Below are 25215 nucleotides of genomic sequence, written 5' to 3'. Positions count from 1 at the left end.
CAAAGCACATGGTTTTACATAACATCAGGTTTCATAATATTGACACATGGGTTATTCCATTTCTTACAAAGCTTACATGTGTTAAAATTATACATGCTGTAAAATAATTCAAAAAGAACTATTTACACATAAGGAAAATTGATCATGATGCTGTTATTTGGAATCTCAATGTTTCAACATGATGTCTCATTACAGAAATCTGGAAAGGCTCATTTATTAAGTTCAGCTAAACTACATTCATTGAACTATGTTCAACAAAGAGCTTGTGGAGGATATTGTAGGCTGTGTCGAGGTGTGAACATAATTCTCTTTGCCTTATTTTGAGGTGCATCATTGAAGCTACTGCCAGTGATGTCAAATAAAAAGCTACCCAACATACGTGGAACTAGTTCTGGGTCTAGTCCTGTGACAAAAAAAAAAACCTTGTTCCTCTAACAAATCCAACTCCAACACAAAGAATTTGATATGGCCTTTAAACTGAATGATCTAACTACGCACCGTGAGGATAAACAGAGAGACACGGAACAACAGTTTTATTTTTGTATGTTTTTTTTTTCCCTCTCTCTCTTTCTCCTTCTTCTTATTAAAAGCTACATCAGACATCACTACAGTACATATGGAGACACAGAGCTGAAACATTAGACCTGATCTGAAGGCACGTGGCTGGGAGGAGGAGGAAGAGGTTGAGGTGGACGCTGAGCGGAGCAGAGCTACTTGAGCAGGGCACGGTAAAGGAGGAGGGAGTGGGCGGTCTCTCTCTCCTGCTCCATGTAGAAAATTAAGTCCCTGAGGTTGACGCGAGTGATGCGTTGCCGCGTGTACTGGCGCGATGAGGTGGACGGGACGGAGGAGCTGGCTGGGGAACCCGCCGTGCTGCCTGAAACCTGGAGACAGAGGAAAAGGGTCAGAAGGTGAGATGGAAGGATTTATACAGGATACCTCAACACTATCCACAGTTTTCAAGACTTAATGTAAAAAAAAAAAAAAAATTCCTACATTTTGACATCTGCGATCCTGTTTTGTCTTTCATCACCACAACAAGCATTCAGTCTATTGCTAGGTGATCGCTAATTGAAGGGGGTGATGGATATAATTACCTCTATAGCTTTCATTTTCATTTCCACAAATATCACAAAAATTAAAAGATTTATCGTCATGGCTACGGGGACATGGCAACACTTTTAGCAGTGCTAGCAGCATGGCTCTGCTGTCAGCCTGCCAACAGATCCAGCTCTTTGGTCCAGAATGAAATACCTCAACAACTATGACATTTTGAACAGAAGACATTTCCCAGACGATGAATCCGAATAACATGACTTTTCCTCTGATGGGACCATGAGCTTGGCATGTTTGTTTTGGAGTGAAATGCCTGGACAACGATTGGATGGCTTGCCATGAAATTTGGCTCACACATTCATATTCCCCATAGACTGAATTGTAATTGTAAGTTTGTTGATCCTGTAACTTTTCATTTAGTTTCACCCCCATTTGTCCTTTGGTTTATCACCAAATATCTGCAAAACCAATCACATTTCCATCAGCCCCTAGTTCTTTGTGTAAAGTGCTAATTGTCCCATGTTAGCATGTAAACGGGCTGCACTAAGATGGTGAACATAGTAAATATTGAACCTGCTCAGCATCAGCTTGTTAGTATGACGACATTTGGCTAAAGGTAGCGCCTAAGTACAGCCCCACAGGGCCTCTGGCATGACTGTAGACCCTTTGTCTTGTTTCAGTCCAAAGGAGATGATGAAAGTGACTTTCCATACTCTTACTCATACCCAGTTTTTAAATGGCAAGGCTGTTTGATATTAATCAACAGTGGCTATAAGTACTACTAAAGTGGCCTACAATATGCTAAATCCTAACCCTGCCCCTGTCCTCAGGCCCCTGCTGGACTCTAAATACATGAATGCGTGCGTGTGTTTTTATGTGAACTAAAAAATAAAGTAATTGTGCTCTTTATCAGGGACATTAAATGGCTACTATTATGTTTAGGTCTCCATAACTATGTGTGTTTTGCACTTTTTTTCTCCTCACTTTGTCTTGTGTCTTGAGTCTCGGTGGCACGGTCAAAGGGGTAGTTTCCATGGTGAAACACAAAAGTGTTTGGAGTAAGCACTGTGTTTCCCATTCACTAAATGAAGTAATCATTGTTGAATGGCAAACACATTGACAGTATCAATAGTAAGGAATGCTGCGGCCTCCAAGCAAGTGTACACCTCCAGTTAAAAAAAATAATCCCTCTTGAAGAGAATGAATGAGATCAAAAAGACGCACTAATAACGTCCAGATCTTCAGGTGCAGCCGAGTGTTGTGGGACTTTATTCTTAAACAGGCTGAACACAAGACTGAGAAAAACATCGGAAACATGCTCCTACAGCGAGGGAAACCATCATTTCTCTTTACATCGCCCGAAATATGAACGGATTTTCCCTCTAAATAAACAACGCTGCTGACATAGATCTGAGCTGACGTCCCACTCTGAAATGGAGCCCTTGTTGTTTGTATTTGATCCAGGAAAAATGAGAACGATAAAAAAGGGAGTGTATACAGAGGCTGATACAAATCAAGAGATGCATTTACATTTGTAAATGAGAAACACTGGGAAACAAATCCAGCAAGTGCCCACTTGAACCCAGGCAGAGAGAAATAAGACAGAAATTCCAGTCAGGAACACCCTCTCACAATTACATTGATTGCGCCACTCTGTAAACACACAGTACAGACAGGCCCTAATTGCAAACATATGATGGGTATGAATTTACAAGAACCAAACCAAAGTCCCTCCAGCACCCGCCCCCCCCTCATACGCTTGTCTTTGTGTACACTGTGTGACGATGCCTTGTCTCAAATTTCCCTCTGTACACTCTCTGACCCCGGGACACTGGATGAGGAGTGAGGACAGCCAGGCCACTGTTCCCACCAACTCACCTCAACCACATCTACCATCTCTGGTCAGTAGTACTGACATGCCGGGAGGGAGTTGAGTTGAAGCAGTGAGTACAGCCAGCTCATCGTCACCCCCGGGGCAAACCAGACCCTCACTTTGGGGATTGACCTCGGCCTAATCAGGTCAATCATGGCTGACCACATGTGAAAGATGGGCCTGCCTACTGCCATGCCAATTACTGCCACTCACAAGTGAGGCCGGCGACAGGGCCACAGATTTTACCAATCAAAGCCATCCATCCACCTGGACGGATGGGCAGAGGTCGCCACAGGCAGTCGGTGCTGGGGTGGTGCCGTGGCCACAGCGGGTGACGGTGGGGAGGACGGAGACAGCACTAATGGCAAGACACTGCCGCCCAGGTAGTGTGCCACGAATGCCTCATTCCTTTCAGGGACAGGGCAGCCCTAAGTGATCCAAATACAGGCAGAAAGGTCAGCGCTCATCCAGTTCACTCAGCGCAGCCTCTCCTCTTCCCTCTGTCTTTATATGCCCTCCACGTAAATATTTGCAACAACGCAAACACCAGTATGTTGTTGTTGGTATCTATGGAGACCGATCCTTCTCGTCAGTACACGCAGGAAATCATGTTGTGGAGGAGGGAGCGGGGAGGGGAGGGGTAAACACCAACGCTAACCAAAGCAGATGGTTGAGTGTCAGTTAAAAAGGAAAGCAAGACATCAACGACCACGCTTTCCCTGTCGCCAGCAATTACACAGTAATTGTGTCTAAAATTCATTGAAAAACAAAATGGCAGGCTTTGTAAGGTCACGGTGGATGAAAAGAAAAAAGTGATAAGAACAGAAAAAGAAGGAGAGCAGAGGCACAAAGAGAGAGAGAGAGAGAGAGAGAGAGAGAGAGAGAGAGAGAGAGGGGGAGAGCAAAACTGAAAGTCTCAAAATCAGCTTTGCCAAGAAAGATCCATGAGGCAAAAAACAGCATCTGTCATTTTATCTGTGATGGGCGCTTGGAGGCATTATGTCATATGACATATCCATCGTACAGAACGCGCAGGGATACTTCGATACATCTCTTCAGACATTTGACTTGTTTGGAGCAGGGGACAGAGAAAAACAGAGAGAGAGAGGGAGCAGGGGATAGAGGAGGAGAGGAGAGGAGAGATGAAGCTCATCTATAGTCAGGCCTCTTTGCTGACTCTGGTCTTCAGCCACATTCTATTGACATACACGACAAAGCGCCAATGGGCAAGGCACATTATTTTACACTATTCCGCTCCCAGTGGCGTCCAACAAACACGTGCCTGCATGCGAGAGCACAAAGAGTGAGGCTGAGTATGTTTTGTGTAACAGGCAATTAGTGTAAAACTGTTTATAGAAAACAACACAATAGAATAAAAGACAGAATAAAAAACTTGAAACCTGTGACAAATTTCACCCACTCTCAGAGTCTGATGTGGCAATCAGGCAAATAAATTACTGAAATTTCAATAATCCCTTGTGTGCATAAACTTCACATAACATCTGTAAATGCTCCAACCATGTGTCACGAGTATTGCAGTCATAATATAAGCAACTTTAATACGGTTACTTATAAATCATGGAAGCTGCCAATATTTAGAGAGGTCATCCACAACAAATATTAAAATAAAGAATAAGGCTAGCATTATCCTTTATTTTTTTTTTACTGTTTACAAATCCCATAAAAACCCCAAAACCACCAAACCCACTCACTCTCACTGAAGATGTAAATCTATAGAACCCAGAGCAAATATATAGTTTAATATATATAGAGAGTAAAAGTACATTTTAGTTGGGGACTATTTTCAAGAGCAGATTAATACACATTTGCTGTTCTAATGAGTGTTTACAACAGCAAAATAATATGTAGGATTGACTCAAATACCTACAGTAACCAACTGATGCCCCTGAATCCATGAAGGCTTGTTCCCGAACACAAGTGTATAGAAATGTTGCTGAGCATCATCAAACACATTCAGAACAACTCTCCGAATACTCATTATTTTAACCTTTATGTGCTGTTATGTGTTATTGGTATGGCTAGGCCAGTATGGTCGGATACCTATCATCATCATCATCATCATCATCATCATCATCATCATCATCATCATCATCATCATCCGTGATGCTCAGACGTACAGAGAAAAAACAGAAAGACAAAGTCAGCAGGTCACACTTTCATGTTCTCAGCCCTCTGATGACCAGCAACATTCACTTCAACCTTGAGAGGACAAAAATTAATTCCTATTTTTGCTAAATTTACTTTTGATTAATAATGTATGTACCTCTCTCTCCCTCTTCTTCACTTGAGCTTTTGACTCCCTGTCTCCAATTGTGCAGCAGCAGCAGTGATGCTTGTAGGTGTCTTGAGGAATTTACATTCAGTCCTTTATTGTTTGAGAAAGCAGAAGGGGGTTGGGGCAGGAGCGGTGCTGGGGTTCTTGCTGATCTGTGGCTTTGAACCCTGAATGGCACCTGTGCCTTGATGCCGGAGCCAATATTGGATTTGGCCCAGGTCACAGCTTAGGGCGTTGGGTTAATGGCCCACTTTGCCAGGCACACAGAGCTGCTCGGCCCTGCACAGGGCCAACCTGCTGTCTCAGCACTCCACTCCTCACAAGCAGAAGTTGCAGACAGGGGCTGCATGGTGGGAGAACACACACACACACACACACACACACACACACACACACACACACACACACACACACAAACACACACACACACGTGTACTGTATGTACCAGTATGTGACGACACAGCTGCTCACATACTGTGTCAACTAAAACTGCAACATGGGGAAAAACATTGCTCAGCATTCATGTTGAGGGATAAAGACTAGCCCCATGTTGGTTGAGAAATAGATAAGCTGTTCATGATGCAACATTACTCTATTGTTGTTATTACTTTGATGCTGAAAAATCCGTTTAAAGTCTGATGTCTGTGCTTCAGGCAAGGAGGACATATATAGCACAACAGAGACAGACTGTTGACAAGCTAAACAAAGAAGTGAAGCAAAAGCTGAACCAGGTGGTGTTTTATGAAGTTAAAGCCAGGGTGGAAATTAACAGCAGCCACTAGTCAAATACTGATGAATTTTGTGTATAATGCTGGCCAGGTAGCAAGCATTGATTGTGTTTGCTAAGTGCAACTGGCTGGTAAAGTCTTTAAAGCAGCTTGCAGGTGGTCAGGTTTTCCTGATGGGGCTCCTCTGCCTGACTGACTGACAAACATGCTGCATGACTGAAGGACTCACTGATGTGCTGACTGACGGACTAACTAAAAAAAACTGGCTGTTTGGCTGACTGGCTGAGGGCCTGACTGACTCACTGACTGGCTGACTAATTTACTGACTGAGGGACTGACTGACTGACTGACTGACTGACTGCCTGGTTGACTGACTAGGTGCCAGGAAGCAAAGCTTTCCCACATGTTCTCCTCCACGCCGCATTTCAATCGGGGAACGCTGCCTCGTCCCTTCACAGTGTTTACAGTGTGGAGCCCAGCCGTGGGAGTGCAGCCCCGCTTCATCTCCACACTCGGCCTGAAACGCCTCTCCTACGGCCGCCATTAATCAGCAACAGAGACTTTCTCTCTCCCTCTCTTGCCTCTCCTTTTTCTTGCTCCTCTACGCCCACAGACATGCTGGATGAGGCCATTTTGAAAGAGTTAACAGATGTCGGCTGATTTGCCCGGGGCTTTCTGACATTGCCCGAGTGATGTATTTGATGTGGAGTTTATTCAGCTCTAATAAACGTATAAAGAATTAGAATAATAATTCACAGATGTACATACCCAGATTATATGCCGGAGCCTGTCTTTGAAGCAGACAAGGCAGCCAAGATTAACAGAACCAGGGGAAAGGATGAAAAGGGTTTTGGTTCAGTCCACCGATAATCATAGAGGTCAGGATGGACTAATACCGCAGCTTTATGTTCATGCACCAACACAGACGGCCTTTGTTCTGATCACAGGTTCCTTTTCTGTGGTAAAGCCTAAACAAGAAGCTGCCATTGTCACTGTACTTATTAAAAATGGAGCACAGTGAAACACATTTGCCATATCTGTTTTTTCTTGTGCTTTTTTTTTAATTTGTCATTTTGTGAACAGCAGGGAGAGAAACTGAAAGAATAAAGGGGAAAATAGAAAAGGATGAGAGTGAGGTCTAGCATTCTGATCATGGCAGAAAAAAATGAGGGAATTACTTTCAAAACAAACAACTTCCATTTGCTTCACAACTAAAGAACAACAAATCTCAAAAATGGCCAGTTGCAGAGCATCTTAATACCCACATAAACCATAAAAACAGCTACACAGCTCCATGGCAATGCATAGCAACCGTGCAGAATTTCAGTCAAGGAGAAAGAAGGCAAAAAAACACCTTATTACTTCTAACTCCTGCAAGCCATTTTGGTCTCCAAAGGTTTTAGAGTGCCGCAGGCCATGTGTCTGCAGTGTTTCGGGAAATGACTTGCCTTCGCACGAACACTGCTATGTTCTGCAGCACTGCTGCCCCCAGCATCCCCGCTCAATTTCTGTTTAACCCCTTCCTGCCTTCCCTCACACTGACTCACTGCAACAGAGAGCTCACACCCAGCACAATACTGTCACATTGTTCAGCCTCCTACAAACCAAGGCAAATCAGACCAGCTTTTTCACGAGCTAACACATTAACTCCACGTCTAATTTGGCTACTTAAGCATGTGATGGCTCTTAACAAACATGGTGCAGGAAAGGCGTAGGGTTATATGGGGCAGAGAAAGATGGGGTAAAATGCCCCCTTCACCATTCCACTTGATCTACTACAATATGCGACACAGTTTGCACACTTGAGTGTGTATCAACGGTGGATTAAATCTGCAAACTCGTTGACACAACACATAATTAAAACATCTTGCTCGAGGTCAGGAATTTTCTAATTAGTAGTGTACTGACAAAGCTGCAATTCCATCGCCCTGAGTTTCAAAGTCCACAGGTTACCGCTAAGATGAAAGCTGACCCTGGAGCACTATTCTGCAGGGCTGCTCATACAATTCCTCAGAAGACAGTCACAGGGTCACCAAGCTAAACAGTGTGCTGCACCCGGAACCTCGCTTCCAAACAAAGAACTTCAAACTTTCCTGCCTGGAAACACAATCTTGCTTTTTCACCCCCCAACCCCCCTCACCCCCCTTCTTTCTTTTCAACCTAAGAGAAACAAAAGATTGTGTGAAGGCAAGCAGAGGAAGAAACCATAACATTGTTTTTAATCTATTTAATTAAAATGCTCTGAGCCTGGCTAGCTGAACAACTTGTTAAATACTGCAAAGGCTTTATTAGCTGTGTCTTTGTAGCTTAAGTTGGAAACACCATTTAGGATTGTGGGTAATAACATTTTGTTCACATATTGGTTATTATTGGCTATTAAATGAATAAAAAGGCCTATTGTCTACAATCAGAATAGTACAACAGCAGTGCAGCAGCTAATAGCACAACAATCCAGATGACAATTTTGTTGTTGTTGAGATTTATAAATCAGCTTTATTTATCTGAAGATCAGGATCCCATCAATGATCCACCGAGCGATGCGCTCAGTGTCCTTCCTCTTTGCTGTTTTCTACAGAGAGAGCGGCAGTAACTGAGAAACTGCTAACAGCCTGCCTGATAACCTGGACAATTAGCACGGGCCAAGTATCTTTGGCTACATAAAGTATCAGAAGTAGAACTTTTCAACATTAAATATTCAAGGCGTTTCATATATAAAATGAACCCAATTAGAGTTAAAATAGGAGAAGTGTAATAAGTCTCAAGTCAGAATGCTTGTCTTCAGAACTACTCACTAATGAGCCCTTGTTGGTTTTGCACACTTTACTTTCAATGGTGTGGCACTGTCATTTCTGCTGGTTTTTAATTTTTAATTCAAGTTGAATGAGAGGGTGGTGACTGAGTTAATAATCAAGGCACTGGGGTGTTTTGCAGCCGATGGATAGCTAGGAGAAGTTGCCAAATGAGGCTTGTGGTCCGCCCTTTGATGTCTTTGTGAAACGTTCCAAATAGGAACAACCAGTTAACAAAAGCCTATCAGTTCACGCTGGTATCGAACATAAATGACCACACTAAGGGTAACGTATACTGCAAATGGCCTAATTAGGGGAACGGAGTAGGCTAGCAAAATAGCGCGGCACTGAATAACACAGAACCCAACACAGAGACCAAACGGCAGCAGGATAGATCCCGCTGCTCCGCAGACATGTGCTGTATGCTGAACTGTCAGTCTTCACATAAATCCTCATATGAGCAGTCACACATTTCACGTAGAAAAAGAGGAGCACACCAAGGGGGCCACAGTAGATATGCAGATGGAGGAGATAAGAAAGCACATTTACTGCGGCGGTTCACACTATGAATTGGTCCTTGATCTCAAATTGACATAAATGGGGCCATTTTTGACATCATTTAGCCATCACAGGCTCAGTTCCAGCGCCACTGTCACTGGTCCCCATGCACCTGACGTGACGCCTGCTAAGAATGAGAAGCAGGAAAATGGCTGTCTGAAGAGCAGGTCTGATTAAAATCCAGGCTCTTCTGGGGAAAGTGTAGAATTTTATATAGATGGCCCAGAAAGACGAACCAAAACTTCGCTTTTCTTTTTTCTTTAAAGACAGCTTCTGTGAACATTTGTGACCCCCAGTGTCATTTTTTTTTTTCAGCAAGCTGCCAGGGTGAGAGGCTGACAGAGTTTTTACAGTTAGTCATAAATAAATATTTCCTTTACCATTAATACCATTTACCATTTATGATGTCAATTCAACTTTAACATAAATACGCTACTTATACTAACACTACTATCGGTTCTTCTGCAAAACATAGAGAAGTGTAGCGATTCCACAACATGGTACATTTGGCACAACAAGTTCAGAATTAAAACTGCATAATATGCTGTCAATTAGGAATCTGGGGGTGGGTTGGGGGTAAAAATGGCAAGCAGCATTGCAAAATTTGGACTCAGTTACAGAGTTGTTCATTATAGTTTTGCTGGCACTTTCCTGGAGGCCTCATTCCTCCCATCAGATTCCTCTTCCACAGGCCCAGAAGGCTTCCTTCCTACCTGCACAGCATTTTGGCAACCTGCTTTATTATACCACGTACAACAGCATCATTTTCCAGGCAGCTGTGTGTGTATGTGTGCGTGTGTGTATAACGCTTATCTACATATTGACTTGGTTTAAACCCACACCCTTGTCTGCCATAATAATTACACATTTTGTAAAAGGAAGTACTCAATTCTTCCTGAACCTGAGGCGGGCAGCTGCAGGAGTTGCCCACCGGCGCCCCGCAAACACACCTCCGGCGCTGCCTGGTATCCAAACAGCTTCAGCAGACACCCACAGCCATTGCCTTCCATGGTGTAATGGTGGCTTTCTATTAAACTCCAACTGAACAGAAACCGCCATCGCAAGCACGGTTATATGTGTTTCTGTGGATTGCAAGGACAAAGCAGTTGGGAGAGGTCGCACAGGTAATAAAGACAGCAAGGGCCTGTTTTATAGTTGTCAACAACTCAGACCACACACGCACACATTACTGCACGCATCTCAGCACATACACATACACACACACAGCAATGCAGCGGTGTGTAGTGACACAGAGCAGCCGAGAAGGTAAGTTTTCATTTGGTGGCTCTCTGGACCTTGTTGTATGTGCATATAAAAATCGCTGCATGCAAAAGGCCATGCGACCGCGTCTATTGCTCAGAACTGACTTGTAATCAGAACATTGATGCGGGTGTTAGAGGCCATATCTAGCTATTCACAACTCTCCCAAAGTTCTATCAGTGGAGGGCGTTCATTAGTCCAACAAATACATAATTTATGCAATCTAAAAAATACATGTGATCATGAATCAAAATGGGAATGAGAGACACAGAAACATTGAGGTTCTCTGGTGATGCCAATTCTTTTTTTCGGGAAAAGCGAATAGAGGTCAAGTGCTGGGCAGCTGCTCTGCCAAACACGGCCAAATGCAACATCATTGTTCTGCTGTTTAGAGGCAGAACCAGACCTCATAACGCAGTACTTAATACTAGCTGGGATCTGTGGTTATTACAATTATTTTTCTCTCAGAAAACACAGACTTATCATTATTCAGTGGTTTAGTGCACTCAATAACAGCTACATTACATAGAATAAATCTGCACATACACGGCGTCATATTAATGGATTTTAGTATGTAAGACAGATTGGATTCATTCAGGCAATTTGGGAGACAGTAATAAACTGGATGTTGACTGACAGCACTGGGAGGACACAACAATTTTCAGCAACACATATAAAAACAGCAGTGGAGCCAGTAGCCTTTATCCTCTCCCCGTTCAGGACTGATAACATTCATGTGCATGGTGATGTCTGAATTCTGCTGAGATTATTTGTCAAAAACGCCTGAATTTCACAGTTAATTGGCCTCCCTAATTAGCACAGGATGTCTAATTCCCATTGCAGTCAGTGTGCTAAATGGTAAAGCTTTAGCAAGCGGATGCCATTCCTTTTGGTTTGAGCAGAGAGACTCCCCGTGCAAGCCGAGCTACACTGTACATTACGCACTCAATGATCGATTCTAAATCTTAATTAGGGAAACGACAAACAAGCAAGGACACTTAATGAACTGTGTACCTTGTCAAACAGCTGGCTGATTATATTTATTGAGATATATGTTAAATTTAATGATTTGGGCAATTAACTGTGGACCCCTCTGTAATCTCTGAGGGACATAAAGGGGCCAGGGAGGCGAGCACCAGGGCCACAAACCTAATGGAAAGCAGCTGACAAATATTTGTCATCCCCAGAGTGCTGAAACAGGCGTCAGGAGCTCAGAAGACCTTGTGTTCAGAAATAAAGATGTCACAGAAGACATGTTTCAGGCACTCTCTGCTTTGCTGGGACCTCATCCCATTTAATGATCTGAGATGTTCAGCAAAAACAATACAGAAACATAACAAAAGATATCTGAAAGTGGGCACAGTCTTTATCATCAGTGCCTTTTTTTCATGGCCATCCATTTCTAACTTTTTTTCTAAATTGGTCAAATGGAAAGCAGTGAAAAGCGAGGAAAAAAAAATTAAGCTGAGCCGAAAAGTGCGACTTGGATTTAATATTTTATAATTGCCAAGGGACATTCTAAGATCAATGAATTTTTGCCCGGGACGCACATCAGAAAGAGATGTACTTCAGTCTTTTTAGGGAACATTGGTCTATTTAATTCCAGTGTCTGATGCATGTGAAATATGCCTTCCATGGCCTCCTTCTTCTTCCCCAGGCACTGCTGCAGGCAGACATTACCACTTTTAATGGGCCGCCATGAGAAGAGGCAAGTCAGCCAATAACCCATCCTCACTAATGGATCGCCTTGTTTGTTCTCTTTCACCATTTTCTGAAGCTAATTTTAGATGTTCTGTTTTTCCGTTTAAAGACAAAATAGAGGACACTGTATCACAACAATATTTTAGCAGAAAACATTGAAATAAATGGTCTTTAGATGGAACAACGAATAAGGACTGCATCGTTTGAGCATCTCTGCTGAGTGAAGTAGCTGGTGGTTGGTCCAGGTTATGAGGGGTAGCTCAGTAGTAACTAGAAGCCAAAGCACAGCCCAGTGGGAGACTGAGAGAAAAAGGGACTTCTGGGGCCTGTAGTAAAAAGCTTAGAGAGGGCAATAATGGGGGTAGTTGACGGCAGTAGTTTTAGGGGTGGGAATGATCAACTCACTGATGTATTCACTGGTAAATTAATCTGAATTTACATTTAACAGTGTCACTAGAAAGTAAAAACTTGCCATGGCTCATCAAAACAAATTGAGATTTCTGCTTTACAATAACGCTGTCATCTGTTGCTGGCTTATCTGAGTGGTTGTATATTTTTTGATTAACGCAATAAATATTTTTCATAGATGATCCTTCAATACATTTTTGAAATATTCACATTTATCGAATGGGTGACCTTTGCACTGCAGTCTTTTTTGTGTAGTTTTGCATCACTCAAACATCACTTTGTTCAGCCTTTTATCATTGTATAGTATCATTGAAATATGAAGGGATCACTTCCAATGACATTCCCACACACATTATAAAAGACATCAAGCAGAGACAACTAACACAAAAGCGTGTGTGTGTGGGTTACATAAAAAAAAAAATCCTCTTTTCTTAAAAATGCAAACTCCTCGAGATCAGCTATGATGCACTAAACGTAAAGATGGTGCTCAATTATTTAGTGTTGAGTTTTAAGCAGAGAAGTGCTGCTTACAGGATGCATGATACACACCTCCACCAAGAAAAGTCCTGAATCAGATTCTGCAAAACTGAAACTACGCTCTATGTTGGCATTTCTGCCATCTAGTTGTAGTATTTTGCCTACTCTATACATATTACCACCTCTCATCCACCCTCCTTGGCATTCCTCTGCCCCCCCGCTAGCACCTAATGAAAGATCTTCTCCAGCTTTTTCCTCCTTTCTTTCCCCAGGCTCAAACCTTGACAGCTGACAATGGAGCTGACATAAAACTTCAAGTCAAAGCAAAACAAACTTAAACACATAGCGACAAGAAAATGCACTGCTCCCTGAAAGCAGCCAGGGTTAAATCTAACAGCATCGCAGGAGGTCCTATAAATAACAACAGTAAGTCACACAAAGACACAGGAGTTTCTTAAGTGAGCCATAACAGAAAGAACTCTCCGGGCTCTCCAGGGCTCCACCATGTAAGTTTCAGAGGCTCCGTGTTGACAACTTCATTAGTAGCGCCCGCGCTCTAAAACTCTCAAGTTGTTCGACAACATTATCACATGTTAAGAATAAGAATTTGGAGGCCCAGAGTTTCCATCTCCTCCAGGATAGAGGAAGCACAAGCAGGCACCGAATGGAAAAGCAGCGATCGAGGCGTTTTCTCTGACGATCCCTATGAGTGGTGAAGGCGTAGGATGAGGAGAGTGGGTTTGCACAGTGCGGTACAGCACAGCATGGGGCCCAGGATGTTAGGCTGTCCCCATGTCCCTGGCCAGCAGGCTAGCTAGAGAGCCAGCCATTATCGACCCGCCTCCATAGCAGTGAGGCGGAGGAGGGTTGGAGGGGGGGGACGAGCGGCAGCAAATTTCATTCTTCAGAAATTTAATTATATCAAGATTAACAAGGGAGGTAATTAATTTCTTTAAGATCGGTATCTTTTAAGTGCCTGGGGCTCAACTTTGTTGTCAAAACTGTATATTTAACCATTATTTCAGGGCAAAGTTTTAAAGGCAGAAATGAGGGGGATCACTACTTTGCCATGAATATGGATATATAGAAGCTTCTTATCTAAATAAGGAGATTACAGTGTTAATACTAATGTGTACATGTATGTACATATATAAATGTAAGGTTTATTTAGGACTTGTTCAAAAATGGTCTGCACCAACTGCATTTAAAATAAATTATTTTTCTGTTGAAAATAATTCAATAATTTTAAGGATTTTTTTTTTAAGCTTCAGCTGAACTCTTGTATTCCTGTGACTCGACCTGTCCCAGACGGGCTTACAAGTCTTAGTCAGAGTCCAAGGTTGAAACCATAGACCACTATGTAGACCACAAGGCCATCCTGGACTTCAGACTGTCCAAGGCATTAAACCCGCCCTTCAACAGCACAAACACAAACACGATCATTTTCAGGAGGGAGATCTGACAGGGAAGAAGAAGGCACAACGCTCTCATAAATGTGAATGTGAATTTCCATCAAATTTTCAGTAAGATCAGGATGCTTCAATTATAAGACAGAGCCAAAGTGGTCCCAATCCTATTCCTGGAAGTTAGGTTTATAAGATAGAGCCCAGATCCCATTTAGATATCTACATGAAAAGGCATGAAATTCTTATCAGTGTTTTAATATGAAAATGGTTCTAACCAGTTGTTTAGGCTTGAGTGTAAGTGTGAACTGTTTTGTTTCTTGAGGGCAACTTGAGATTTATCTTAGTGATGCAGACTGATTCTCTCGTATAGATGGAGCATCAACAGGTAAATACAATTTATCAATGTTCACTGAGTGTGCATAATGCATAACCAGCACACAATTCAAAACTGTATGATATAACCTTACAGACTCAGTGAGATACATATTTTCTTTCATGTAGCTGTAAGATGTAGGATTCCTCTCTCCATCACTAAAAATGTTTGATAGCTGTCTCGTCTCTTTATGTGTGACTTACTAGAAACATAAGCCCGAATGACCTGGGTGGTGGAACATGGACTGCCTGTGTGTGTGTGTGTGTGTGTGTATGTGTGTGTGTGTGTGTGTGTGTGTGTGTGTATATGTGTGTGTGTGTGTGTGTGTGTGTGTGTGTGTGTGTGTGTGTGTATGTGTGTGTGTGTGTGTGTGTGTGTGTGTGTGTGTGTGTGTGTGTGTGTGTGTGTGTATGTGTGGAAGCCCTTTCAGAAACTTATAGAGAAGAATGAAGGGATTAAAGCCAGTGATGCTGAGTAATCATATATTTCATATGCCATATAGTTGGATCTCCTCTGCTTCCTTATTCTACACATATTTCAGTTTATGTGCAGAGTCAAGAGCTGCCTGTTTGGACAGAGACAGTAGAGCCAACAGGCCATTCAGAAATTCTCTTAAATTCAAAAATACTGAACCACTTGCCCACGTCTTGGGTCTGCTCCATGAAGATTTGCATGTAAATGGTAAAACAATTTGGAAACAATTCATGAAAAGCCATAATATGTCTTAAGACACTGTAACGTACACAAAACATATTTCATTACATATCAGGCTTGTGTTTTTTAAGCTGCCCAGTATATTTATCAGAAAAATTTACTTTTTAGCCACGCTAGCAGCATCACTCTGTGGATGACGATGTCAGTCTGTTAGTCAGCCCATCACTTCGGTCCAGACTGAAATATCTTGACACATATTGGCATTTACTAATTACTTTGGGGATCTTCCGATTTTCCCTCTAGCGCTCCCATGAGGTTGACATTTTTGGTTTCTAGTAAAATATCTTGAAAACTGGTAGATTGATTTCGACAGAATTTTGGATTTTGGTGTGCACATATTTACGCACACACACACACACACACACACACACACACACACACACACACACACACACACACGCACACTGCTGCTAGCATAGCTATGACTTTTGTTTACACGAGCGTTTACTATTCATGTCGACATTTGATTGGAAGTTTCTGTTATTTGCAGTTATAGCTTTGATTTGCTTCTTCATTGAACTGTTACTTGCCACATACTTTATGTATACTTTTGCCACAACCTTATTCAACTCTTATTATAATCATGTGCTCCAGAGTTCATCTTTCCAGGTCCTGCCAAAATGATCCATATGCCCTGCGGGCTTATATCATTTTAACCGATTAACGTTTGTAACAACGTGTGTGACACAGTGTGTTATAGCTGTCGCAATGTACAAAGTACACACTGTGACTTCCTTTCAGTATGTGACTGTAATGTAATGTTCGGTTGAAATTTCTTCAATTTCAGGTATTTTAGGTAATAAGTGGTTCTTTCATATTTTGTACAAGGTATTTCAGTACAGAACTAAATGGAGGTGGATAAATGCATTAATGTATTCCACATGACTGAAGAAAAAAATAAATGTATTTAACTTTTCATGCTAATGCTATAGCTCCATTTTAAATGCTTTAACCCATAGCCCATAGTGCAATAACCACTGGTGGTTAACACTGTGCTCTGCATTGTGCAGGAGAAGGGAAAGTTGGCAAAGTGCACTGTGTTAAAGCTCTAAGAACGCATGGCATCTGGCCAAAGAGCCCCTGTAACCAAGACTCTACTCTGTCTCCTTTGTGTCCTCGCTGGAAATACACAGTTGCCTTGAAATGTAAAGTCAAACTAATATTACAGTATTCTTGACATTATGAAACCAACAGCAGCCTCTCTGTGCCCTCTGTAATCATATTTTTGTAGTATATAGAGAAGGGGAACCCACACAGGAATCCTTATGCTTCATTACAGTCTGATATAAGTCAAGCTAAAGTCATTTCAGTTCACTTCAGATTCCACGCTGTGTTACTTTAGCGGTGAAACAAACTTATAAATGCAACAGTTAATCAGAGGTTAATGTCAGTGCACCCAGTGGATTTAACTGAAGCCTCTATATGGTTTAAGAAAAAGTGGAGCTCCACATGTTTAAGGAAACTAAAAAAACCAAAGGTTGAGTGAGGTGTCTTTTCCACTAACAGTACCCACTGTGTGTGTGGTTTGGACATGGAGAGGAGTAAGAGGGAAGCAGGAGATAGAGAGATGTTATAGTAATAAACACAGGAGGAGGTTGTATTGAGTATTGTGTACTCGCACATTACTTCCACTGAACCAGCAACCAGGCATGACTTTTCAACCACATACTCTTCCCAACAGACTCTGAGTAGAGACGGGTAAAAGATGGAGACAAGGAGGGGAGGAGGAGGAGGAAGAGGAGGGGGGCGGCTTCCTCCACGCTGTCCCCTCTACTAGCATTCAGTTGGCCATCTCCTTCTTAACCAAACAGCCTGGTTGGTCCTAGTCCTCTGAGTCCTTACGCCCCCCCTCTGGCTCCGGAACCCTCGTGGTCTGCGAGTTTCCTGTTTGTCTGGTTGAAGACCTGGCCGTTTTACTCCCAGGCGGCGCATTGGGAGGGACGCAGGAAGAGGAGGAGAAGGAGAAGGAGAAGGAGAAAAGCACAAGAGAGAAGGACAGAGGGGAGGTTGGCGGGGAGAAGGCAAAGGGAGAGACACTGAACACTCCCGAGTTGGGATTGATTTACTTCATTAACCGAGATTACAAGTTTAACTTACAAACCAGAGGTCAAAATTTCTCATTAACAAGGGGACCGTGGAGAACCTCAGGGCTTGGAGACCACTCTTATTACTGACTACACATTTCAATCTGTCTTTGATGTTCCATGTCTGCCTTTCTACCCCCTCTTTCCCCCTCCTATTTTTTGGCAGCGAGGTTGATTTTAATTGTAGCTATAGAACAGAGCATAGTTTGCCTGTAAGCCAGCCTCCACATCTGTAGTGAGTGCAGCTTTAGTGATATTGGGTGCAGTCCATAGCTTGGGGCTAATTTTAATGGCCCCCCCCCCTCCCTCCTTCATTGGAGACTCAGATTGTTTTCCACGTGATTCCTGTTAATTTAGCTGGAGGAAAGGGCATCAGTTTTCCTTGTGCTTTTCCCCCTCTCTCCCCATGCCTCTCACTCTATTGCCTCACTCCTTCTTTCTGATCTACAGCCTCAAAGAAAGAAGGTGAAATGAATTCAAATGGAAAAATAGACTGTGCTCACTATTAAATCGCTCGCCTACCTTTGTCCCTTGTATTGCGCCTGGTCGAGGCAGATAGGAGAAAGGCAGTGTGGCTGTACAAACCAGGGCAATTTAGCTGCTATTGTCGTTTTGACGTCAACAAACAAAGCGCTTCCTTTGATGTGATAAATGGCCCAAGTGCCTGGATGATAACTCTGTGCTCATAAATGTGTCAAGGATGTTTCAAAAGCTCTGAGCATGTTTAACACTGCAGGACATTGTGCGTCGAGGCAATTTTTACATCGCAGAACCTTCAATGCGAAACCTTAGATGTACTGAAGTGTCTCTATCTGTCTTTCATAAGCTACTGTAGCAACACAATTTAGTCAAGATGCACCAAATGTGAAGAGAGGGAGATCATAACACACAAAAATCAATGGGGGGGGGGGGATGAAACAGTGAACAGTAACAGTCAAATCATGTTAAAAGTGTGAAAGGACTGAATGCAGAGGGTGTGATGGAACAGTCATTGTGAATAAAGCTCTGTTTGACAAACTGTATCCCATCCCTGACACACTGAGCTAAAACCCCTCTTTATCTCTTCTACATACCATAAACAAATAGTGATGTGGCAGGAGACAAGCAGAGGACTGGAGATTTTACACAGTCTACCTATAGCTAAAGTGTTCCCTCTTGTAACTGTTGAGCTGCAGTTGCAGCAGTGCTATACAGATGCTAACAGTTGAGCTGCAAAATACGTCCAAAGAAATCCAGAAAAACTAGCCTCCGTGTGCATTTCCTGTAGAAGTGTATGTGATTTTGGTTCCCAAGATTTCCTTTTTCAATAGCTCAACACTTTTTAATCAAGCAATAAAGCATTAGTGTCCACATCTTCAAGCTAATATCGTTGAGGGCAAAGGTCATTTGTGCCTTCATCATATTTCCATCCACCTTCAGCTGCCCTTTGTCCCAGCTCCTCATCCCTCCACCTTCTTCAAGGTAGCTCACCCTTGACTTTTGTGCTGCACTTCAAACGCATATGTGTGCTGATTGGAGGGTTAGGGCTGTAGGATGGGGACTACTGAGCTGGAGGGGGGTTTTTTCGGTGTGTGTGTGCGCCTGTGCAGTGACCCACCGCTGGGGCCACAGCAGGCCTTCTTCCAGAGAGCCAGCCAGCAGCCCCAGCCATTGGCTCCTTGGAACTAATCCACCCTGCGGAGCCCTGTAAGGCCCCCTTTGTTCCCTCCTGCAGACTAGATCAGGCTGGAGACAGACACTCCAGTCTTGACTGGCTATCAGTTTCACAGCCCGTGGCGATCCACATCCAGGCACAGGCCCAAGCCCGGCCAAGCCACCATCAAATTAAAGGTGGGTGAATAGGAAGTGGTGGGTGGGGGCTGGGGGGGGTTTGGGTTCGGGGGAATGGAGCAAAATTGTGTCACCTGAATTCCGTCACAGTCCGAACATGGTTGAAAGGTGTTCTGACGAGGTAAAGAACAAGCAGGAGAGAAGGAATATTGAAGAGGAGGATTTCAATGGGAGTTCTGCCTCTCGGTGAACAGAGCAGGATCTCAACAAGGCCATTATCTGGCTCCTAATTTGAGCTCTGGCACAGCACTGAAGGGCTGCCTTTGTCTGGGATTAATGCGGAAAGCTCAGGATGCGATGTCAGAGGGAAATAATCAGCATGGGCCCTTCATAACGTTGGCTGCTTGTGCTCCTGGCCAGGGCCCCCGGCTCATTTCTGTGGAGATGAAATCTATGACAAGCCCCTCAGTGAAGCTAAGAGCAGGCAACAGTCCAGTAACACCCACAGGCCTCCAGGCATCCTGTGACCCCCTTAGAAAAGTCACATTCACTTTGCTCTGGAGAAGGGAAAGAGAACGCCGCCGGCGCTTCCAGCCCATGTGAAATGAAGAAATGTGAGGAGGTGAAAACGAAGTGAAAATAAGTTAAGATTCCTCCTCCGCCCCCTCTGCAATCACTCCAGGAGGGGGGGGGGGGGGTACACTATGACTTCACTTCTTTATGCCCCTCTAATTAAACATGAACAGGACATTAAAAAAGGGGAAAAAAATAGAAAAAAAGACAACAACTCAAGCATAATGTATATTCATGTTTATGTTGTATAACTGCATTTGGGAAAGCAGTTTGAGAAAGCTTTTTTGAATGCAGCAGAAGGTCGCAGGCTAATACCCATCAGGGTAAAACATTCTGAAAGAGGTTGGCACTGCACTCAAGGACCAGAAGTAATGCTTTTATTTTGTTATTTATGCTTTTTTTACCGGGTGCATTACTATGCTCCTCTGCAGCATATTGCTGCTAAGCGAAGGATGTGAAGATGCAACTCGATAAGTAGGTTATTAAAATGACCAATTGACATTCAAAATTCAGGCTTATTTTAGATTCATCATATTTACAGATGAATATGTGGAATTCAAATGTTTCCCCCGCCTTAAGGAAAATGTGACTTGGTACAGCAACTGTGCATGACTTCATGTATGACCCTGTGCTGGAGAAATATGATACTCAAGTTAGTGCTCATGGAACCTCAAACAGGAGACATCTCTTATAATAACACAGTTCAGCTTAATTAAGAGCAGACTGGGCAAGTCACATGGGAGTATGTCACCATGCTCCCTGTAACACACACAGATATTTCCTGCCATCTTTGTCACGTTTGCTGACTTTGATTGTGGAGAGTGGCTTATTAGACACATTCCTAAACTTGACTAATGCTAAACTGGTTAAGCATGAGGAGGATGTGTGGTATCAAGAACACAATGGCTCTAAAACAAAAGCCTCAGGGAAAACAGAGGCCAACAAAGGACATTATTCCACAAAACAAACCCACTCCCTGGTGCCTCCAGAAAGGTATTGGCTCATGACTCTAATCGGAGATTTCAGATTTGTTCATCTTCATCCACTTTGTAGATGAATAAACATGAGAACATCGCTGCACACTGTGTCGCCAACCCAATAATGCATTACCAATAATGCATTTCACAGCTCCCTCACCAAACAACCTCTGTTGTACAGACAAACTGAAACTGAGTTCTCAGTCAATCAGGGACCTAAGGCAACTGGGGCGAAATATAAATATGAGCATATAAATATGAAATAAAATGAAGCCAAGGCATCTGGTTCATCTCATCTGAATTATCATTAATTTCTATAATTTCACACAGTAAAATATTTTAATGCAGGATGATGGTAACCCATTAACCAGTCCATGCACATCACCCACAGTGAAGTAAAACTTGCAAAACTCTTGCAGCAGGTCATTTAATCTTTCCCACTATTTTCACTATTTTTTGGATATGCTGATGTCTAATATTGTATATTTGAGTGCTACTACTACTGTGAAACCATGTCTAGCCTTTAGCTTCTCTTATTAATGATTTCCTATTCTTGATTTGTGGTTTTGTGTTTGTAAATGTTGTTCTCAAATGTGCTTAAAACCTTGAACTTGGACCCTATTAGAATCTTAATTAAACAATGGTCAAACACTCATTTATCCATTGACCATTGTTATTGTGATCTGATTACAACAGAAAATAGGAAAGGGTTTTTGAAGAGGGATTTTTGTGATTCAATTTTTATTAAGATTCAAACAAAAGTATTGGAGTGGTTTGCTGAGCCACATGAAAAATAAAGGAGTGGTATCTCATACACTGACTCTCACATTCTGTTCACCTCAGTAAACTTTACAGTGTGTAGAGAGTGTTAGAGAGGTTACTGTCATACTCTCTCAGGGACTTTTATTTTTATTTCCAAACTCCAAAACTAGTGTCAAACTGCAATGTCACGGCCAGCTGTGGGTTATTGATCAACTGTCCTGAGAGCAAAGTCGGTCACTGCATGTATGTTAACAATGTCAGAAAACTCTTGCAACTATAAAGTATCAAGTTTTTGGCTACTGTACACCTTGGCCTACAGACACATGACAAGTGTGGAGCACTCTGTGGATCAGGAAAATGTCCCACATTAAAACAAAGTGAGTGAGTATTCAGTGAGTCATTTCTTGCATACCATCTACCAACCCTCCGTGTTTGAACTTACCACAGTCAGGGATGACAGAGCAAGAAAAATTACCACTGAAAGCTGCCTACACAAAAAATATAATGCAAGGAATTTATTTGAATTATTTACAGTACAGTACAGTATTCTTTGTAGGAAGCTTAGGTAGTTGTCATTATGTTATGCCAATATTTCATTTCATCATCACAAATGAATCCTGCTCTGCTTGTCCTTGAAACTATCATGAATGGTAAAACATATTCCCTATTAAAGTATAACTGAAATAAATAGACAGTTCCCACTTTTGAAGTTTCTTCCTTTTCTTTTAGAAAGATTTATATCAGTTACTGGGGAAGCTGCTGTTGTCAAGAGTAGACATCAAGTCAGCACCAGCAACTAGTCAGGGACAAAAAAATTAGATAATAGAGCCATTAAGTGAGTCTGCTTCTTACCTCGGTCCCTGATGGGGTGGCCCCTGGTGAATCCACCTTGCGTTTTTTGCGGGGTCCAATGGCAGCTAGTGCTGTAAGGTTGGCATCTCGCTGCCGCATCTGCGCCAGTTCCTGTTGTTGCATCTGGTGACGACACAGGAACACAAAGATTAGAAAATATCCCTCTGCTCTATACGTGGTGTTGTGCTGCCCCGGTATCACATGTATCTGAAGTAGAAAGTATTTCATGTGCAAGGTATCAATATAGTGACTGCCAACCTAACATTTAATGTCTGCTGAAATAAAAGTGAATTTTACACAAATATTTGTATGTGTTATATGTAAAAATGTGTGATACTGTATGTCCTACAGGTGTCGGCTTTGAGGATTACAGTGGATTTGTCTCCATAAAACAAATTCATAACCAACACCCACACCCAAAATAACCATCTATGATACAGAACAGCTTTAAATGAACTTTTCTACTCTGTAGCACCGATGATCTCAAACTTCAAAACATCGCTTTCTCTCTCTCTGAATATCTTAACCAAATTAAGAAGCACCATGACAGTTATTTTCAGTCTCACAAGTGAACCAGGAAACACAAGATTTGAATTTCAGATCACACAGTTTCAATTTGAGGAGCATTTGTAACCAAAACTGTCCCACTTTAAAGCTCTGCAAGACCGGGTGAGAATGAGTGAACAATGAGACGAGAGTGGGACCAAATGTACAAATTAAAATATAGGAGAAATGTATCCCTCTGTATCCCTATTTCAATCCATCCATGTATTGTATAAGCTCTCCTGAGCCGAACAAAATGGAAGCCTGTTGTCAGCCATTAACAGAGCTTCTGTCAAAGATTGTGTATGTGTGCCTGTGTATGTGTGTATGCGTGTGTAGTCACAAGGTCCCATTGTGATTTTTGCACTTTGTGATATATATGGGGGAGGTTGTGGGGAGGCACTGCCCAAGGTAATGTCATGTCTGGCCGCAGGGCTGAGGGGGGACCCAGCGTTGCTTGGAGCTGCCCTTTCTATTGGGTGGATGTGTGAGGGCCTGGGGCCATGGCACAGAGGGTGTCTACACTCCCTCCAACATGCAAACACAGTACACACACACACACACAGACACACACACACCCACACACACACACACGCGCACACACACACACATACGTGCCTATCAATCTTGGCCACAGCACAGGGAATGCCTACCCACCAGCTTGCCTGCATGCCTGCCCGCTGGGGGAGAGAGGCCTGGGTTGAAGCGAACAGGGACAATCAATGTGCGCTTTCATGTCTTTCATGTTCTTTTATGTTATCTCTCAGCATGTGTTCGCTGGGCGCTGGTGTTTGTGTGCAGCACATATGTATGGGTTCTGATCAGGGGAAAATTTCCCGTTACTTTCAGATGGCGCACTGTAAAAGGTTGCTTTGGTGTACAAAGTCTGATCTAAAATGTGCATGCACTTGGCTCTGATTTTTTGCTAAAACCCCGCTGGCAAGGCATGCCCTTTAGGGTGTTGCCACTTCACATTTAGCACGGCGGAACTGTTGAAAGATCCAAACACGCTGACAACACAAAGTAGGGGAAATAATAGTAGTGAGTACCAACCAGCTGAATATCTAAACTGCATTCACTCTGCCTTTTTTTTTTAAATGGATAGTGGTGAAAATAGAGATACTGCAGTTAAAACGAATACTAACTAATAGCAGGTGAATTCAGGGAGTGTTGAGTTGGGAGTCAGGCTCTTAACACTGTGCAAATGCAGTCAGACACTGGGGATCATGACTGGATGCGGCAAACAGGGTGGAGATGATTATTGCCGCTGTCCACATGGCAAATGTAGCATTAATGTTATCAATGCTAACCTTATTAGGCCTTGCCACAAACAACACACAAATCTCTCCAGGCCTGAGAGAGCAATAGAGAGAGGGAGAGGGAAAGAGAGAACGAGAGAGGTCCGCTATCTCACTGATGGCACCAGGATGATCTCTGCCTGGCAGTTGGCACCAGGCATGGGCTCCCAGCGCCCACAGCAACTGCCTGCATTTTCAGATTTATGACTGTATGATAAATGAAGACTTCATTTTACCATCTGCAACCCTCCAGTCTGCGTTTCCTGTCAGTAAAGAGGCCGCCATGACACTGGGAGACTGATTTCTGATTTCAATCTGGTGCCACGATGCCGAGTCTACCGTCCTTCCTTTGATGACTGCCAGCTGATACAAGCCAGAGTTGGGCCAGGCTTTGATAGATTTGTTTTTCTATTAGAAGTTTTTTTTTTTTTTTTTTTTACAACTACCATTTACTTCAAACATTCACATCGAGTACATTCATCTAGACACACACAGGTGTTCAAATGCTATGGAGCAGTAGCAGCAGTATGAAGGAATGTGGATACATGCTGCCTTCAAACCATTTCAGTCCTTAGATTACTGTTAACATGAGCTGCTGGTACCATTCTCTGTATATATTTCACTCTGTACATACACACACAAACACACATACACAAACACACACACACACACACATATATATATATATATATATATATATTGTGTTAAGCAACTCTC

The 25215-nt window shown here is 42.8% G+C and overlaps 1 protein-coding gene across 1 annotated transcript in view; it reads right to left on the bottom strand.

The window, feature by feature from the left end:
• Positions 1–564: 564 nt before the first annotated feature.
• LOC111219206 (transcription initiation factor TFIID subunit 4-like) overlaps positions 565–25215 on the bottom strand; it is an 81625-nt gene continuing 56974 nt past the window's right edge. Inside the window, exons 15-17 of the mRNA XM_022741822.1 lie at positions 22658–22780; positions 4425–4431; positions 565–856 (exon numbers count right to left, since the gene is read on the bottom strand). Coding sequence (XP_022597543.1) covers positions 711–856; positions 4425–4431; positions 22658–22780 — 276 coding nt within the window. The 3' untranslated portion in view covers positions 565–710. The remainder of the gene's footprint in view (positions 857–4424; positions 4432–22657; positions 22781–25215) is intronic.

The sequence above is a fragment of the Seriola dumerili genome, unplaced genomic scaffold, assembly GCF_002260705.1.
Source record: "Seriola dumerili isolate Sdu_G_001 unplaced genomic scaffold, Sdu_1.0 BDQW01000003.1, whole genome shotgun sequence".
Taxonomy (NCBI): Eukaryota; Metazoa; Chordata; class Actinopteri; order Carangiformes; family Carangidae; genus Seriola; species Seriola dumerili.
Note: the sequence above shows the minus strand (reverse complement) of the source record. Positions and strands in the feature narration are given on the sequence as shown.